Source organism: Lagopus leucura, unplaced genomic scaffold (assembly GCF_019238085.1).
Source record: "Lagopus leucura isolate 7727_CA_CO unplaced genomic scaffold, USGS_WTPT01 Super-Scaffold_100004, whole genome shotgun sequence".
Classification (NCBI taxonomy): Eukaryota; Metazoa; Chordata; class Aves; order Galliformes; family Phasianidae; genus Lagopus; species Lagopus leucura.
This window is the reverse complement of record NW_024962264.1, coordinates 12,962,177-12,982,576: the sequence shown is the minus strand read 5'-3', so window position 1 is coordinate 12,982,576 and position 20,400 is coordinate 12,962,177. Positions and strand designations below refer to the sequence as shown.

The following is a 20,400-nucleotide window of genomic DNA, read 5'->3' as shown; positions in this document are numbered from 1 at the left end:
CAGCACCGGGAGCAGCTCCGCAGCGCTCTCCTTATCGCGCGGCGGGACGTGGCGCGCGCCCCCCGCTCACCTGGCGCACCTGAGCGCACCTGGGCGTGCGCGAGCCGGCGGCTCCCGCCCCGCGCGCCGGCAGCCCGCCCCGCCCGCGCGCGGCCGCGCAGGCGCACGGCTCCTCGGCTGGCGGCGCTCCTAAGGACGGGCGCTGTCATGGCGGCAGACGGCGGCAGCGTCGGCAGGAAGCGATGAAGCTGAGTGAGAGCCCGGCGTGCGGGTGAAACTTCGGCAGCTTTCCGGGGAGAGCGGCGGGCGGTGCTCCGCGGCCGCCGCCTCCGTACCTCTCCGCGCCGGATCAGAGCAGCCCGCTCCCCCTGCGCGGGCGCGGCGGTGAGTGCGAACTTGTGTGCGCGGGCGCACCTGTGCGCGCTGGCAGAGGGGCGGGGGCGGGCGCGGGGCCGGGCGGCCTCCCTTGAAAATAAAAACCGAAACCGCGCGCGGAGCGGCTCGTACCGCTCGAGGACGTTTCCGCGGGGGAGAGGCGCGGTGGCCGTCCGCGCGGGGCGGGGAGGGAGCGGGAACACCGCGCGAGGGGGGGTGAGGTTCGGGGGGAGCGCTTTGCCCTGGACGACCTTACCGACCTCTCGCTCGTCCTTCAGGCTGAGCTACTGCCGCTGACAGCCGCCTCCCGCGAGGAGAGCGCCGCCGGATAGCTTTCCCCGACCCGGGCTGCGTCTTCCTCTCGCTCCGCCGCACGGAGGACACCGGCCATGGCGAGCGACGGCAGACAAGTTGTGCGGCCAACAGGTGATGGCGGAGGAGGAGCGGGGAAAGAAGGAAACGCCGCCGAAGGGGGAAGCGTACTGCAGCCTCTGAATCCAGGGGTCCCTATCCGAGGCATTAGGATGAAGTTTGCCGTGCTGGGAGGGCTGGTAGAGGTTGGTGAGGTGTCGAACAGAGACATCGTGGAAACGGTATTCAATCTGGTAAGTTGGCTGCCTTTTCGGGTGTGAGTGAAATGAACTGCATCTTTGTGTAGAAGGATCTCACGGATTTGGTCTTCATTTTTTTGTCTCTCGATATCTGCATATTTACACTTATAGCGTACTGGATATTCCAGCGAGTTTTATGATTTTTTTTTATGACTCAAAAAAGTTAAAGATGAGGTAGATGAGCATATGTGCATTTAGATTTAAAATAGCTCCAAACAGCAGTAGCCTTGTTTTGCCTCAAAGAAGGCGTTGCTGTAACCAGAGCTGAGAGGTGCATTGTGGTGTTCAGCCCTCCAACAGGTGTACTTAATGAGAATGTTAAATGTTGATCAGTTACTCCAGCTGCGATTGGAACACACAGTGTTGCCTTCAGCTGGAGCAACTCCTCTGGTGAAGGTTTTTGTGGCCCTTTCTGCTTTCTGTTGGCTTTGAACTCATGTTCTGTCTACTAGGAAGTGGAGAAGGAGGCAGCTCATTTAAGTGCTTTACTTTGTTTTCTGGGGAAAATAAAACTTGATCTCAATGTCTTCATTTCTAATGAATTAAGTAGTCACGTGATTTTTTTTGATACAGTGCAAGCAATTTTAATACTTAATAAATCTGGCTAAAAGCTGAGGGCACAGCTTGTAAAAAAATATGAATAAAATGCATACTGCTAAGCTTCTTGGGCCTTGTGTTAAACGGGCTGGTTGTTAAAGAGTGTTTACTGCAGGAGACAAAACATTAGAAGAAGTTGTCTTTCATGTTCACAAGGGTGCTCCACTCATCAGAATTCTGAAAAAACCCCTTGGCGTTCCTCCTTCTTGCTTCTAGTGAGCACCTTTGGCTTTAAAACAAGTGTGGCTTCTGACAAAACCAGGAAGTGAGACTGTGTAATTGCGTAAAGTGTGGCGGAAGAAAGGTTGCTACAAAATACGTGCAGGTTTCTGAATGCAGTTGGGTTTTCTATTACGTGATTAGCAGCATTTTGCAGTTTTCATGTAAATAATTCTGCATGTGCTCTGTTGATTGTATCTTCGATTATGATAAATCTTTATTTTTTAGACTAATTCACACTGACGTATTTGTTTGGTTGAAAGTCACAGTACAGAGCAGTTGCAGTATGGGCAACAATGAATTGTAGGGCACTTGTTAGGTTGATGCTTCACACTGGAGAAGGTGATTGAAGTTGATTAGAGTGCACTAGACAATTCTGTTTTATAAAACCTGGTGCTCAGATATGTGCATGGAAGGTTCAGAATGAAATGCTGGGAAATAATTTGATTTAGGACACTTGTCCAAGTAGGCAGAAATTTTTCATGAGGATATTTATTTTTTTACTCTATCTGGCATGCGGTTTTATGAAGGTGTACTTTTAGGAAGGAAGTATATTTTTTACAGCAGTCAAAAGAGGTTGGGCAAAGCAGTCAAAAGTGTGGAGAAAAAAAAAAAAGCTTACTCATTCTGAGATTCATTTGCTGTTCTGTTTTGGAGCAAAAGTTAAGGATGATCTTTGAATTCTCTTAATTCAGAGAACCTTTGATTATCGTTTTGAAAGGAAGTTTTTGACACAGACGGTGGTGACACACCTGGAACAGGAGGATGCTTAACAGCAACCAAGGAGGTTGTAGATGCCCCATCCAATGGCACCCATTGAATGCCATGGAGGCATTCAAGCCAGGCTGGATGTGGCTCTGGGCAGCCTGTTTTCGTAGTTGGCGATGCTGCACATAGCAGAGAGGTTGAAACTAATGATCTTTGTGGTCCTTTTTAACTTGGGCCATTCTATGATTCTGCTGGGTCTTTTCCTAGTTAGGAGCTGGGAAGACGTTCTTGAAACTGTCTTCTCACTTTGTCAGTGACACAGCATCCCTGATCTCTCTGAGAAGATTCCCCAAGCATTCTAGCACACCTGCCTGTGATGTGGGAGGCTGAAGTTGAGGCCTTTTTACTCCTTACTATCGAAGCAGAACTAGTCAGTTGAGAACTATCATGAAGCAACACATAATTTGGTAATGTAATAAACAAAGCTTTATCTAACAGTTTTGTTTCATTATTTGAATTATGTGAGAATGTAATGTAAGTTTTTTTGGGGGGGGGCATTATAAGAAAAAACGTGTCCCTCAATTTTCCCGAGTCTAATGAAGATTATTTACCTCCTGAATTGGAGGGAGAGAATCTTGGTATTTTGGGGCTTGATTCAAACTGGAATACTAAAAAAAGCAAAAAGTAGCCAAAAAACTCAGTTTTTGATACAAAAAGTATCTGTTTTCTGGAGTTTCTTACCCATTTAGCTAGCAAAAACTTTCTTGAATGTTAGTATAGAACATGAAAAGCATCAGTGTCTCTGTACAAAGTACTTATCCATCTGGCATTGAGTTCTGCCTCTGTTCAGTTATTAACTGTGATTTATTTTTAAAAATCACACCGATCAGAAACTGAGGCATGTGAAGTGTTTGTTGGCAATGTGTACTTTTCTGTGTATGTGTGCAGAAAAGATCCTTTTGTGAAAAAGTGATTCTTGGCTATGGCATTTAAAACAATCTGTTTCCCAATAGCTTTTGAAGTGAACTTACTCATGTGTGAACAGGTTCATTGGGTGGGTATGAAAATCATGCTGTGTTCTGTCACTGATAGTGGGGTTAAGCCCTAACTATCCTGTCCCAGTGAGTTTATTTCAGTTTGGTGAGTCATAACTGCTGTATCTCAGCAGTGTTAGCAGAAATCAGATGGCTTGCTTCTTGTTCTTTGCAAGGAGGGCACTTCACAGCATCTTGGGGATTTTTTTTTTTTGATCAGAAAAGCACAATGTCGTTAGAGCAAACTGAAGGGAGGGTTGAGCAAATCTTTGTTGAAAGGTGTGACTATGTGCATGCTCTTCATAGCAAATCCACTCTGTCAGGTAAAACGTTTCTTTTGAAAAGGAGGGTTAGCTGACCTATTTTTTTAACTACTTGAGTTACTGTAAATTATGTTCTGCAAGCTTACTGTAGGACGTGCAGGTTATGGTGAATTTCTTAGTTTTGGATAGAGTTAAGAGAAGGACAAGATGCAATCTTGATGTTCTTTATCTTAAGTCATGCTTTACACATGAAAGACTCAAAAGGTCAAGAATTTGAAGTGCCCAGTAATTAGTTTGCTGCTTATTAAAGAAATTTAAGCTCTTGTCCTGATTACTGGAGCAAATAAATCATTCAGTCCAGCAGTGTTGAATCTTGAAGCTGAGAGGCAGCTATAGCAATTTCTCTGTTTAGCAGCCTGACAGAATACTTTGTGAGCTTGCTTCTATCACGTATCAAAAATCTATTTTCATTTTGTTGTTTTTGGAGATGTTGCTCTTAGAAATTTTCAAACTCAACTCTTTGCGTTGGTCGCTGTTCTTGGAGAAGCTAATTTTGCAGCCCACCTCAGGTGTGGCTTTCTGTATTTCAATAGTTCTTAAAATTAAGGAGGAAGATGCTGAGCTTCAGGAAGTCCTATTCTGTGATAAACTTAGGGAGTATGTTCTTGTTGACACGCAACTCTGATTTATTGTCTTTCAGAAAGGCAGTAGGCTAAATGATGGATATATTTCCTTAATAATCATGTACACTGCCTTTTCATTTTAAGTTAGATGCCTAGTGACCTCTTTTTTTTTTTTCCTCACCCCCTGCTTAAATTATTAAGATTAAAAAGATGCAAAAACTCCTAACAGGAGAACGTGGTAGAGGGGGAAAATAAACGATGTACACTGACATGGGTTACAATCTTAAAATAGTTATCTGTTTTTCGTAGTAAAATAGGAAGGCATTGCTGCTATTGAAGAGTTTTTCAGAAAGAGTAGTAAAAATAATTCAGCAATTGGCAAAGCTTCTATTTTACAAGTTCTGTGTTCCTGGTATCATAGGAGATTTTTGGGATCTGATGATTTCAAGTTAGGAGATGTATTTTCTGAAGCTATTGTGAAGGCCATACAACCTATGCTGGGAATAAAGATCTTCTGCAATACAAGATTTTTTTATACAAGGCTAAAATTCTTGTACGTTAAAATTCTGGCTGGAGCTTCTGCTCAGCTCTGTTCTCAGCAGGCTTCTCTTGTATCATACGTCAATGTCATGCAGTTTCCAAGTTACTGTTCTAAATTTCTTGTTCCTATAGAAAACTTAAATCACTGTAGCAAGTAGAAGGCTCGCTGGCAAGTGCTTTGCTCGTAATGAGTGGGGTGTGTGTGTGCTGTGGCTGGCTACTCTATTGAACTTGCAGGAAGAAATAGATATTCTGGCAGGATTCAACTGCGCTTCAAGCAGGTGGCTGTACAACTACTGCCTTTCTGCGTGATGTTGCTCTGTAACTCAATTTGAGGACTTCATGTCAGAATTTGCTTGTGTCTCAAGTTGTTGGTTATTTTAGGCTTTCTGCCCTTCTCTGAAGAAATGCTGTGCCTTGTTATAAGCCTTGCTCTAACCTATTTTTATGAAATAAGCTTTAGTACTTTTAATTGTTTTTTTTTAATCATAATATTGACTCTGCTATTTGATTTGATTATACATTTTCCCCCCACTACCTCCCAGGCTGTGTTGCAAAGGAGGCTTTTATGATTTTTTCCCTTTTTTCTATGAGGATCATGTGCTGTTGCTTCCAGTAGTGTTTGTGGATTATAAGGTCCTCACTGAGATTCCCCTAGTGAGAAAATAAAAATGACAATTTTTTTTATCTGAAGATGATTAAAAAGTAGCTGGATCTGAAGAGCAAAGACTAAAACAATGTTATAGTTTTCTCACCTGTCTCGCCACTGTTGGACTTAAGTAAAGCCACAAACAAAAATAAACTTGAAGCTTTTTTAAAAAATCTGAGCAATTACTTTCCCTTTTAAAACAAAACAAATAAATTTAAAGGAACTTTCCTCCCTAGCACGGCATGACTTGCTTTCTGGAACAAACTGTAGATAAATGTTGGGACTACCACTTATTTTCCTTCTGCTGATGTTCTTCCTGCTGCTTTTTTACCTCTTCTCCACTGTTGTATTCTCTGTACTGTAACCTCTGTTTATCCTTATTCATACTGAAAGCTAATTACTTCACCTGCTGATACAGCGGGTTTCTAATCTGATATGAATGTTTCTGAAACACTAATTTAATGGATCTTATGAAATAAATTCTCTTTTTTTTTTTTTTTTTTTTTTCAACCTTAATCACCAACGTATTGGTGTGCATCTTCTAGCAAAAAATACCAAGGTAATGCTGATAGAACTAAATCCATTGCAGCAATCAAAAATGTTTTCAGAACTGTACATTGTTTTGCCTCCCTTGGTGTGTGTTTTAAAAGGTGCTTGGGTTTATTTTCTGTGTAAACACTGGTGACATGTGAGAGGAACCAAAGAGTTTCTAGAGCATTTCTTAGTATGTATTGCCTTCCCTAGGTTCCCAGAAAGTGTACCTCTGACTACAGTTAGCCTAGTTCAGTCACTTCTATCCATTTTACAGTATAGGTGATAAGGTAAATCTGCGGTTTTAACTGGGTCAAGCTGTTAGTTTCTTTTTTTTTTTTTTATTGTAGTGAAATGGATAGTAAGCTTTCTTAGTAATCATAGGGTCACCAAGGTTAGAAAAGACTTCCAAGATCATCCAGTCCGACAGTCCATTGACTACCAATGTTTCCCTAGTAGACCATGTCTCTTAGGACAACATCTAAGCGTTTCTTGAGCACCTCCAGGGATCGGCAGCCCACTCCAGTGCCTGACTGCTCTCTTGGAGAAGACATTTTTCCTAATATCCGACTTGAATCTCTCCTGGAACAACTTGAGGCCATTCCTTCTAGCTGTATCACTGTAACCTGGCTGAATAGGCCAACCCTTACCTTGCTATAGACTCCTTTCATGTAACTGTAGAGTGCAATAAGATCTCCCCTGAGCCTCCTCTTCTCCAGATTAAACAATCCTACTTACTACAGCGGCTCCTAGTAAGTTATGTGCTCCAGACCCTTGCCAGCTTTGCTCCTCTTCTCTGGCCATGCTCCAGAGCCTTAATGTCTTTCTTGCAGTGAGTGGCTTGAAAGTGAATGTGGTACTCGATGTGTGGCCTCACCAGAGCTGAGTGCAGGGGGGCCGATCACCTCCCGGTTCTTGCTGGTAGCATTATTTCTGATACAAGCCAGGATGCCTTTGGCTTTCTTGGCTGCCTGGGCACACTGCTGGCTCAAGTTTAGCTGACTATCAGCTAACATCCCCAGGTCTGTTTATTCCACACAGTTTTCCAGCCATTCTTCCCCAAGTCTGTGGCATTGCTTGCGTTGTTGTGGCCGAAGTGTAGGACCCGGCCCATGGTCTTGTTGAACTTCATCCTATTGGCCTCAACACAGCAATCCTGCCTGTCCAGATCCTTTTGTAGGGCCTTTCTACCCTCAGGCATTTCAATACTACCTCCCTACTTGATGTCATCTGCAAACTTACTGATAGTGCACTCAATTCCCTTGTCCAGGCCATCAATAAAGATAATAAGCAGTTTATAGGTTTTCATTTTGTGTGTGTGTAAATGAGTGGATCTGCAGTGCTTCCAAATGGGTCTTAAGTAAAGTAAAATTATTTCATGAATTTACTTCTTGTCCCTTTCATACTAGTGGCTAATGCTCAGTTTGATGAATGAGTTTAGGTAGATACTTGATTCCAAGTCATCTTCATGCTTTTAAAGGCATCTAATTTGATGATTCAATAATGGTTAAGGATAATTGTAGTGGTTTTGGATAAGTAACTGAGCATCAGAGATGTTTTTCACCAGGCTTTACCCAGTTCAAGCCTATTGCGCAATGAGGATTGCTTGTCCTTCGCTTAAGGATTACAAACCTCCATCTTACTAAAATATGTTGAGTATTAATATTGATCTGAGGTGTGTGTGTGTGTGTGTGTGTGTGTGTGTGTGTTTTGGGGAGTTTTGATGCATGCTAGAAATAGCAGTCAGTGGAAATGGAAATATCACCCTGCTTATTAAGTGTAGGTATTTAAGGAACTTTTGTGGTTAATTGAAAAATGCATGGAATGTTGAGTGAGCTGATAACAAAAGTGTTCATGTAGACATGCTGAAGCTGTGGAGGTGGAAAGAAAATGGTTTGAATTCTGAAGGAGAGCTAATTTGTAGTATGTATATCGTGGCTGTGGTATCATGTCAACTCTGTGACTGCAACTTAAAACACCCTACAGGAGAAAATATTGAGGTCAAGTTATTAAGGCCCTATAGAAAAAAACTGAAGGGTTGGTGGTTTGTTTTTTTTTTTTTTTTTTTTTTTTTTTAACCTTTTCCTCTTACTAGGTAATTTTTGTAGCCTCTCATGGCCGGTCTGAAGTTTCAAACATTTGTGAAAGCCTGTAAACTATGCATAGTGTGTAGGTGTAAGTGTTGGCATCAGTAAGTTCTGTGCAAGCCCAAGATAAAGCTGAGAAGGCAAAGCATAACCAAGTGTTCATGTAAATTGTGTCTTAATAATATTTGATACAAGTTTTTTTAGCTGTTCATTTTACAAGTGAGCTTGCTTAAAACATGTTCATAACATGCTTTAGTATTCCTTTCTGGGTGGTGGTCATCAGTTCGGTGACAGGTTCTTTTTCTAGTTCATATCCTTTCAGAAAGGAGAAAGCGTTAGGTATTCCCTGTGCGATTGCTTCTCTCTTTAGGTAGTATTTCTGTCACATCTGTCAGGGGAGCTGGGCTAGATGGACTGTTGGCCTGACCCACCAGAGCAGATAGCATGGTAAAGTAGTGGCCATATGGACTGGCTCAGGAGCAGCATTTTCGGATTAAGGACTAGAAGGAAATTAGTCAAAAGCGTCAGGGAAATACGTGGATGGCATGTCAAGGTTGCTGCTGAGGTTGGACAATGCAGAGAGATAAAAATAGATAATTATTCCTGTATTTTGAAAGAGATTATGAGAGGAATGAACCAAAGTTTGCAGATTTGGTTAAAAAGCAGTTTTATGAAGAGGCTGTGTTAGACTAAAGCTGGGGATTGAGGAAAACCAGGGAAATTGCTTAATTCTGCTAAGGCAGTGTTAGTTTGGTATGGTGTTCAATACTGACTTCGGGTAAATCAAGTGTACGTTCAGCTTTCTGAGGATCCAGCCTTCTGGAAGTCATCACGTTTGTTTGTGTGTTTAGATTTCAAGTCTGATAGAAGATAAAGATGAGCTTTCTCTGCGGTTTCATTCAATCTGTGTTTCTCATATGGGGGAAACTGTGGTCATTCTGAACCCCACGCAGTGTTCTGGCTCATCTTACTAAACAAGTAATTAACTTCAAATACTTGTGATTTCTGTCTACACGGTCATGAAGTTCTTTCTGAAGCTTAAGCAGGAAACTTTAATCTATTGCATGGATTAAATAACCTCTGCAGTTTATTCATTAGATGTGAAATAATTGTTAGTTGTATGTAAAATGCTTAAGAATCTTTTCTGTCAAATTCAGTCCTCTGTAAATTAAATTTATGCTTATCTTTTTGAAGAACTTCTGTTTATTTTAATTGGGTCAATCTGGAAGAAAGTTCTCGTTCATTATCACTAATTACAGTTAGCTAACTTTCTGCCATTCGAGTGTCTTCGCCAGCCCCTCGAGGCCTTGCTGGCCTCTTCATAACATTTTGCATGATGGATTTTTTTTGTATCAGCTTGCCCTAATTACTAATGTCCTAATTTAGGTTACGTTTCTGTTTGAACTAATTCTGGATTTTCCCATTATGCTTTAGTGTAACACTAAGTCTGTTATAGGCAGTTCCAGAGCTGTCTTTGTCGTTTTCTTTTTTCTTCTGGGGAAACCTTCAGACTTTGTCCGTCTGGGAGCTCTGGCCATGTGCCAGGAATCTGAGGGCTCTAACTAATTTGTGTAAAATAGGATACTATAGCCACCTGCTTTTGTAATACATCATATGGCTAGTGGAGGCTGCTGTTTCCAGTATTCTGTGCTGCATATCTAGCAGATAGCGATCGAGAGCCATCCTTGCACAAGTGGTGAAAATAACAATTGAGCAGTTGCAATTGCACGTTTTCTTTGGACACTATAGTCCTGCACAGCGTGTGCTGATGCTGGAAGCTCATTGTCATTTATGAAGAGCTTGCCTTTCTACCGTGCTTCAGATTTCAAGGCTTCACAAATAGAATAAGGACTTTCCAAATATAAACTAATTCATGGAGAAGAAAACCTAGTGCTTTCCATTGTGTCATATTCCCCTAGTGATAACTGGGGATCTGGGGTCCCAGGCATGATTTCCTGATTAATAGCTGTATTGAGATGGTATTTAAACAAGAATAACCGGTGGGATTATGATGTGCTCTGTTACCGTCTGTAAAGTCCTCTGCAAGTTTGAACTATTCATTATGGCAGCCTGTGTATGAGTAGTTCTGTTGGTGCTTTTGTCTTCTGTGTATGCTTAGCTGGAAAACAACACAGAAGTTACATGGTAATTCAGGTTACTTCTGATGTGACTGACAGGCTAGGTTTGAAATTCATAGGGAAAAATCATCTTGTATGTTGATCCAACTAAGAAAATGATGCTACTACTATGAAACTATTTGGTTATCTTTCCTTTGCAATTGAATATCATAACCATGGTCACAACTTGGAACTTATCTGATCAATGGAAGTGTGTTTTGTCCCCCTTCTCCCTCCATTTTTCACTGAAATCAGCAGCTGGTCTCTGCGGTGTGGGTGCAAGTTAGGGAAATAAATGAATTAAATGAAGTCTGATCTGTTTGCCCTGTGTAGACCTTTAAAAGTTTAGGTTTATTTTGGGCTAACCCTATAAAACAGTAATTCTAACAATGCAACTGTGACCTTTACTGTAATTGTCTTCTCTTCTGGGAATGCTGAAGGGCTGGAGGCACCAGTCATCAGCAGGTGAGATGGTCTCTGCTGCTTGAAGGCACTTTATTTTTTATAAAAAAGCAGCAAGAGATCCAGCTGTGTCTTCTAGTAGATTGTGAAATATATAATTATGTCATCTAGGATAGTGACTGTTAGCTAAATAAACCTGCCACTTAGCAGTTTTGTTATCAATTATGTGCAGGTTTGGGTTGCAATTGCAGTTTCTTTCCCAAATATGATTGGAATGGTGTTAGGGGTGAGCTATTTGGTAGAATAAGGTGAACTTATCTCATTCTGTGACTTCATTCTGAATTTTAGTGATCTTTTATTAAAGTAGTCTTTCAGTAATGCTGATTGCACTTTGTAGGATTAAAACTGTGCTCCTAAGACAGCTCTGCTTTACAGGATTATTAACAATTTGGAAGGGTCCTAGAATCAAGTATTCGTTTTAAAAGGAATGAAAATCTTTATGCAGAATCATACATGTAAGATTTAAAAACAAAACGACAACAACAAAAAAAGCAAACAAGAAAATGATGTAGGAAGAGAATTCTTGAAGCTTTTTCAAAAACACAATTGGTGGAGAACGTGAGGAGTAGAGGAGAAAAGGAATCAAGTGACCGATGTTGGTAACGGTGCATGACTGTTAAATAAACAAATGGAAACTATCAGTGCAGTGGGGATCTGCCTGCTGCACATGTGTTTGTTGAAACTAAGCATGTGATTTGTCTGCAGCTGAACTTAGCTGAAGGGAGCTTAAAAGCTTATATATCAAATTGTAGGCAACTGATATGGATCATGAAACTGAATAACCTGCTGTGTTTTTAGAACTTGTTTCAAGATAGCTGATGTGAGGTGGGAGCTGTGTGTATTTAACATGTTGCATATGAATGAGTGAATACCGAGATGCTGGGAATGGTTTTTGGATTAGGGTTGCAAGAAGCTCTTCATCCTTTGTATTCTATAGCAGAGGATCATGTTTGGGAGCTGTACTGTTCTTAGTGCTTTAGATTTTCTCTCAGGGTGGTGACGCACTGGAACAGGATGCCCCATCCCTGGAGACTTTCAAGGCCAGGCTGGATGTGGCTCTGGGCAGCCTGGTCTGCTGGTTGGCGACCTTGCACGTAGCAGGGGGTTGAAACCATGTGGTCATTGTAGTCCTTTGTAACCCAGGCCATTCTTTGATTCTATGATTACCTTGATGATTTAAGCTTGACTGGAAAGAGGTGGCATTGGTGCCCATTTCAACAGTGAAGTTCTGTGAATGGCATTCCCTGATATCACTTGCTCAGGCACATCAATTATGGCAGCAGCTTATTGTGCAAATCAGTGAGTGCCCACTGATCGTCTTGCTTTCTTGGCTATTTCTTCATCCAAAATGGAATGCCAGCACTGTGATTTATTAGACAATTGGCAGTTTGACCTTGCACCAGGATGCTCTGCTCTGTCCTTCCTGTGCTTGCCGCCTTCTCAGCTTTCTGGGCATCAACTGCTCTCACTCTTGGTCACAAAAGCCAGCTGCAATGTACTGAATTGAGGGCTGGGGAGCCATGAATAGAGCTGTATGCTGCAGTTAATGTGGGTGAGCTGAGTGTCAGTGTCCTTTCGGGCATGACTCTTCTGAGACCTGGTAGTAAGAACTTGTCCTTTCTGACTATATCTTTGAAAGAGAAACGTTTATCATGCTGTGGGAAATGTGTTGACTTAGTGAAGTCTCGCCTATGAGGGAAATGAAAGCTGCTCTCAATTCTAGCCCTAGCAGGAAGAGATTCAAATTGCCACCTGATGCAAGTCCATTGCCGTGGTGTTTTAATTGACTTGTGAAGGAGTTTTTCTAATGCTTTCCTGCAAAGGCTAGGCTCGTAGGGTCTAAAAATACCGTGTTGATGAGTTTCTAGAGCACAGAAAGAAATAATATGGGGAAGACATTCTGCTGCTGCTGCATATGTGACTGGAAAGGTTTGGAGCTGGAAGTTGTGGATTTCTTGCCCGCTATTGCGGCTTTAATCAAATTTGCTTTGGGACTTAGAGAATTCTGATTTCCTGATTGAGGGTGATGTATCATCAGGTAGAAAGATTTGTCTTTAATTGGTTAGACGTCTTTCAAAAAGAGAGAATTCGAGTCTCCTCAGGCAAAAGATGACAGAAGCCTTGGTTTCTTGCTTCTAGGTGTTGCTGCCATTTTGCTGAGTAGTGATGTCTCTCCTGGACGCCTACCTGTGTGACCTGGTTTAGGGAACCTGCTTTGGCAGGGGGGTTGGTCTGGATGATCTCTAGAGGTCCCTTCCAATCCCAACGATTCTGTGATGTCTCCGTTTTTGAAGTGGCTTTAGTTTTAGGAGTGTAACTAGTAGTTCTGTGTCCCATTTTGAGAGAAGCTGTTAACAAACTGAAAAAATGTACAACTGCAAATCAAAGCCCCACCCAGAGAAAAAAAGTGTGGAAATGCTTTTTTGAATTTTTTTCATCTTTATGCATATGTATGTATAGGTGTATATGCATAGACTATATATATTTTTTTCAAACTCTGTGGACAGCTGTAACAGGGAAGCTTGTCAGCTGAGTGTTTCCCTCAGGTTGATTTAGTGTGTCAAACTGAGAAGCTTGGGAAGCTGGATGCGAAGTGGAAATTAGCTCTCAAACTATTTCTAATGTTTTTTTCCTTACTTGTTGTTGATGCTTTTACTCTTGTTCTCAGCTCTTCGAAGATCAATGTGTCTGGGGGGGTATTTAATTAGGTATTCAGTGAGTTGTTGCAATCTCCTGCAGTTCTGGTCGTAGGAGTTGAGATAGAAGTAAAATATTAGGGGAGTAAGTTAACTCTCCGTAGAGATATTATCTTAAAATAACCTCAGTAATGAATGCTGCAGTTCAATCAATTTGTCTTTGATTTAGCATAACTTGATTATAAACTATTTATTAATTGAGAATAGCTCTGCAGAGAAGAACAAGAGGTTCTGGTAGATAAAAATCTTGATGCGAGCTAGCACTGTGAACTTGCAGCCCAGAAAGCCAACTATATGCTGGCCTGCGTCAAAAGAGAGGGGTGGCCAGCAGTGTGAGGTAGGTGACTGTCTCCCTCTACTCTACCCTTGTGAGGCTCCATCTGGAGTACTGTGCCAAAATCTGGGGTCCCCAGCACGAGAAAGATGTGGAGCTGTCACAGTGGATCCAGAGGAGGGCTACAGAGATGATCTGAGGGCTGGAGCACCTCTCCTTCAAAGAAAGATTGAGGATTTGGGCTATCAGGTATCCCTAGAACCTTTTCTTTCTTGGCTGAACAGGCTCAATTCTCTCAGCCTGTTTGTCCCCGGGATCATTTTTGTGGTCCTCTTCTGGATGTGTTCCAACAGGTCCACATCTCTCTACACTGACAACTCCACACCTACATGCAGTACTCCAGGTGAGGTCTCACCAGTGCAGAGGAGAGGGGCAGCATCGTCTCCTGTGACCTGCTGACCACGCTTCTTTTGATACAGCACAGGATATAGTTGGCTTTCAGGGCTATGAAGCCACACTGCTGGCTTATGTCCAGCTTACCATCCACCAGTTTCCCCAGATTTTTTTTGACAGGGCTGTGTTCAATCCTTTCATCCCCTAGTTTGTACTGATAGTGAGGTTGCCATGACCCAGGTGCAAGACCTTACACTTGGTTTAGTCGAACCTCATGAGGTTCACCAGGACTCACTGCTTGAACCTGTCTAGGTCTCTGGATAACACTGTGTCTGTTTAGTATATCAACCACACCATGTAGCTTGGTGTCATCCACAAGCTTGCTGAGGATGCACTCAGTCCCACCACCATTGATGTCATTGATAAGGGTGTTGAAGAGCACTGGTCCCAGTTCTCTGACTTCTGAGGGATACAACTCATCAGTGATCTGTATTTGGACATTGAGATGTTGACCACCACGCTCTGAGTACAGTCTTGCAACCACTTCCTTGTCCACTGAAAAGTACTCTCATCATATCCGTATCTCTTTAATTTGGAGTGAATGGTGTTGTTGGGAGCCATGCCAAAGGCTTTACTGAAGTTCTAGGTAGATGATGTTAGCTGCTCCTGGTTTGTCCACTGATGGAGTTAGGCCATCATAGATGGCCACTAGGTTGGTCAGGCAGGACTTGATCTTGGAAAGCCATGAAGGCTGTCTCATATCACCTCCCTGCCTTCTATGTGCCTTAGCATAGCTTTTAGGAGGATCTCTTCCATGATCTTTCCTGGCACAGAGATAAGGCTGACAGTTCGGTAGTTCCCTCATTCATCCTCTCCACTCTTTTTAAAAATGGGAGTGACATTTCCTTTTTTTCATTCACTGGGTAGTTTTTTCTTGCTTGAATGATTTTTCTAGCATATATGGCTAGTATACAGGGAAGGAGAAAATTGTTTTTATTTACTAGTTCTGTAGATGTTGGAGGTTCTCTTAAGAGTCAAGCTGGGCTCTTTGCATCCATCAGATATTATGCATTTTCTGCCGGTTGATTCAAAGTCCTATTTTTGCACCAAGTAGACAGTTGTGTCTGATGTGTCATGGGTTGAGTTGAATTCAAGTTTCCCAGGAGGAAGAGTGAAGGTCCAGATTTCGTATGAGAATATAAGGATGCATAGAGTAGCAAAAGATTAAAAACCTATTACTTTATGCAGGACCTGTCTGCCTTGGAAGCATTTATGTAGAACACTGCAGAAACTTGGTAGAAATGAAATTAGGGATGATTCTGAATTCTACAGCACACTGTAGATGAAAGTGTCCCGAGACAACATCCTTTAACAGTCACAGCTGTTAGAAGATACCTTTCCTTCTGGGCTGTGTTTTCTGGTGCTGCTTCATCGAGAGATGCTTCACAATTGATTCTACGTTCTAATGACAGTGATATTTGTCATCGAAGCCACTTAGGGTCTTTCTCTAACCTTCGTCCTGTAGCAAAATGTTCACAGGGCTGCGGTGAGCAGAGATGGACATCTGGCTAGCATCAACAGGAAGGATGTCCACAGTGTCTTTTGGAAGTGAACTCAGGAATATAGAATAGGGAATAGAAAGCTGTACTAGGACCACGTATTGATCCTTTGCTCAAGGAGCTGTAGGCATAAAATCATCTGAAAGTGGACATTTCCCTTAATTAACGGGGCCACCGTAAGGATGAGTGCTCTACAACCTACCTTCTATCACATTTGTTAATAATAACAATATAGATTCAGTGTTTGTTGACAACCAAAAGCTTGAAATTAAAGTTTTACCACTTGATGATTATGTAGCAGAAATATTTTGAAAGCTTGGTCAGTTTTCTTTCCCCTGTGAACTCCTCATCCACATGCAAGTCCATGATGTCTTGTTTTTTGCTGGATTTAATTACGTGGGCTTCAGGATTGTGCTTGATGGTGTTGAATAGTGAGTAGGACTCAATAGGGAATCATTGGGAATCTCAGGGGTTTAAGGCAAGGCTAGGAAATACAACAGCACAGTTATTGCTCTCAAGAATGAGTGAGTTTATACATTACTGGATGTTTTCTATTTAAAGGAATCTTCCATGATTTCCGGAAGCTCTGCTCTTGCAACCACTGTAAGATGCATTTAAGTTCAACTTTTCAAACTTGTTGTTCAAGCCTTTCTAAGATAGACTCTTGCTGCAGTCAAAGCAGCAGCATGTTTGTGTATTCTGTTGGCTGGAATCAAGTGTCTAGGAAATAAAGTTGGGAGGTAGGGAAGCTCATTATGACTTCCCTCCTTGCTTTTCATCCTACCATGAAAATTAATTAGAGTTGGGACTGTTTAGTTTCTGAGTCTAAGAGTAAAAAACTCATTATGCTTCTGTAGCCTCAGTGGCACTTACAGGGTTCCATCCTGGCTAAAACTTCAATCCGGTGTAGTGTTGTTTTTTCAGTGTTTTACTGATCTAGTGTTTCAGTGACCTAACAGTAGTCTGTGCCTCCTGTTGCACTCCTCATTTTGTACTGCTTTCAGCAGAATGCTGTGTATGTTACTAAGTGACTTCCAAATAATACTGGAAAAAAACAACTTAGGCAGGTAGAGAGTGCCCTTTCAAGGTAAGAGGGATCTTTGTCCTCCCTGTATGTGAAGAGACAGTGAAGCATCTTCATAATTTGAAATATTTTATGAATAAGGTGTGATCCTCATGGTTCATTTTTGTTTTTTTGGAGCTTGAGAGAAGGAGCCAATCAGCCTTCTTTGGTAACGAAGTTCCCTTTAAGGAAGAAGATGAAAATTATGTCGGTTATGCGTTATGTGCAATCATGTTATGAAAATTAATTTGGTTTTTGAGAAAATCTTTTCATTTTTTTTCCCCAGTGTGCTTAGTAGAAGACAGATCAGAGAACTGGTCTTACGGAAGTCTACTAAAACATATTGTAGTATAAAAATGATCCTAATGAGGATAAGTTATGAATGTGTAGTGTCAGTCCTGGTAATTTTAAGGAAGATAAACTAAGTATTGTGCCAACACTTTTCTCGGTTTGGTGGCTGATTGTTGGATTAAGGCTTTAGTTAGATTTGCAACTCAAAACATGACTCTCAATAAATAGCCACACAACTAGAATGGAAAAGACAATTGCAGCAGCATATTATCTTTCTTGTACATCATTTTTACAAGGAATGCTGTCTGTTTCTACTGCAAAGCCTGTTGAAGAATAGGATTACTGCTAGCTGACAGACACAAGCTGAATTTGGACCCTTCTTTTGAAGGGCACGTTTTCCTTGCCTTCTTCCATTATCTTTGTCCAAATTATTTGAAAAAAAATTCACTGTGTAGATTATGACACTTACAGGGACTCTTTCAGGTGGTGGCTTAGAAGTCCTTGCTTTCCCCGTTGGTTTTTTTTTTTCCTTCGCCACCGGAAGTGCAGGATGGGGAAGAAATGAGAAAGAAGGTGGCCATAGTGAGAGAGATGAGCTCATTGTCATCAGCTGTGACAAACTACAACATTTGCGTTTCCTGAATTTGAGTCTTTTGTGGTTTCAATACATTTTTAAGCTAATTTATTTCAGAATACAATCAGTATGCTATCTCAAGGGTAGCCGAGATGTGGAGTTTGCGAAACAGCTGAGACTTGTTCTTAATGTTGTTCAAGGAGGTAATCTGTCCCCATGTGTTAGTCTCCTTATGTTTTAAGAAAGTGTAATGACTTACTGACTATTTGATAGTGGAATTATCTATAAAAATATTCTAAGATTCTAGTAATTTGCTGGCTGCTGTTAGCTAAAATAGTGGAACTTCAACTGTTATGTTCTTGATAGAGGCATAGTGTATGTTGTTTCAACATTTGTTTTCTGTTTTTGGGAGTAGAACATATAGCAATAAGTAGAAACCCGTTATGGAAAAAAAAAACAACTAACAAATGGAGATATTAAATGAGAAGTTTAGAAGAACTAAGATCGTTAAACTGAAACAATGCTATCAAACTAGAAATTGAGTAAATGAGCAGAAAACTTAGTGTATTAGGACAGTTCTGGTGTCTGTATTGATCACATGCTTAACTGTGAAAGAACGTAGGAATGATATTACTGAAAATCCAAATTACCAGCAGGATGTCATCTTGGTAATTCTGTGATTGCCCAATATTAAAGGGAACAAAAATAAGTATTTAGTGTACAAGGAATGCAATTTATTGGACACTTTTTGAAAGCTACTTTTAAACTGTTAGAACTGTTCTTTAAGCTCTTCAGAAGAAAATTTACATGGATAAGTCAGTGTTGGAGGCAATGCAACAAGTCAGCAACAAACTAATACGTGAAATGAGGTTATTGATTGCAAAGCTTTAGCATGGGTGCTGGTGTTCCCAGCTTTAACAGTGAAATGTGAAGCTCTGTTGTCTGGGATTCTGCACTGATGTGATTGTGACCACATAATAATTTTGTGAAAACATGATGTTTCTTTTCTGTGGAGTAGATGAGTAACACCAACCAAAAAATCCCCTAAGAATGTAGCAATGGAAATAACAATAGCAGTAATGTTTCAATACCACCAGCAAGTAAGGAAAAGTTGAAAATAGTGAGATGATGATTAATTGTACTGTTTGTTGAGCCCTTAAAATGTCAATGAGAATCACTTTTTTTTTTCTGGTTATTTGCTGATTGTCTGAAATGTATGTGTCGAAGAAGCAGCTTTAAATGGAAGGAGATCTCAAGATGGAAATTTAAATGGTATTTCCGGACAGGTTTTCAAATCTAAGGTAGGGAATGTGTAATTATTTGCAACTAAAGGCTTTTGGAGTTCCTGTATGTTACCTGAGGCAGGGATATGGCACATACAAATGTAGGAATTTCCTATTTTCCAAATGGGAAAGATGGTAGTGGTACCACATCAGTGGTAGCACAGATGTGTTACAATTTGAAGTATCTGGCTCGCTTTGCTGTGTGTGCAGCTGTTTTCACTGCTGTCACTGCAGATGGTGATGAACTGCGGTTGCTATCAGCAACCATTTAAGGCTAGAAATAAGAGCTCTAATGTTATATAGTTCAAACTTGTGAAGCCCCTTAAATTCCTCATTGGACTAATGCTCGTATGTTTAAACATATATATATTTATATAAAAAAAATCTTATCTCCTAGGATCTTTAATCTACAATAAGCTACCTGTGGATTTGATATGAAGAATTAATGCTAGGAGAGATGATTGATGGACCAAATGCATGTTAAATGCTGAAATATGAAAATGAGATGATTTTATAAATACCACATTCTTATGCAGCGTGTGAATAAAAACTGTTCCTGATTTTGGCTGAAAATTTGGCTCAGTTAGAGGCATGGGCACAGAAAGCAAGTCCTCTGTCCACTAAAATCCTCCCTTAAAGGGATGCGTGTCCCAGTTTATTTGTGATAATCTTCTGAAGCATTGTTTTCGTTCTGCTTTTCTTCCTGACCAACTTGATTCACGTATTTTTGGCTTCCAAATGTGGTACTGCTCTAAAAAGCTGAAATGAGTTGCATTTTGAACACATTGAGAAACAGGACATAGCAAGATAAGTAGATACATAATTTTTTATTCACTTTTTGAATGTTGTTATTTCACAAGAGCATTCTTCTGATTACCTCACTGCTCTTTGTAGTGCCATGTGAAAGTATAACTGTGGGTAGGTTTCCTTGGAGAGAATGTTATTTCTGTGGGTTTTGCCTGTATTTTCTGCTCAACAGAGGGCTGTATTGCTGCTGAAAGTATCTTCTCTTGTGGCCTTGTCTCTTCGCTTGGAGTTCCCATCTACGAAAAGGGAAAACTGATGTGATGTTTCTTCCTGTGGTGGCATTGAGAGTTTTACCACTCTCCAGAGTTGAACAGCTGAATTAGGTTCAAATATCATTTGCATGCAGCCATCTATTTAAGCAGCAGCGTGCTTTGTCAGTTGTCCTAATGGGACATGTTTAAAATAAAAAGAAAACCTTTCTTGATATGAGTTATTTAGAAGAATGAGATATTTAGTAAGGTATCTACATTTCAATAACGGAGTAGATTGACAGTTCTGAAAGAACTGTATTAGTATTTTATTTTATTTTTTTACTTGGTCATACATCGCTGTGTAGGAAGGTGACAGAGTTTAACTGATTTCTAAAGAGTATGCATGGAGAAGGCCTGTTCCTATAAAACAACTGTTGGGGGGGAAAAATGCTT

General features: G+C 41.0%; 1 protein-coding gene across 3 annotated transcripts in view; it reads left to right on the top strand.

Annotated features, from left to right (window-relative positions):
- The first annotated feature begins 656 nt into the window (after window positions 1-656).
- LRBA (LPS responsive beige-like anchor protein) overlaps window positions 657-20,400 on the top strand; it is a 367,079-nt gene continuing 347,335 nt past the window's right edge. For all 3 annotated transcript variants that reach the window (XM_042870631.1, XM_042870632.1, XM_042870630.1), the window contains exon 1: window positions 657-980. In XM_042870631.1, coding sequence (XP_042726565.1) covers window positions 765-980 — 216 coding nt within the window. In that variant the 5' untranslated portion in view covers window positions 657-764. The remainder of the gene's footprint in view (window positions 981-20,400) is intronic.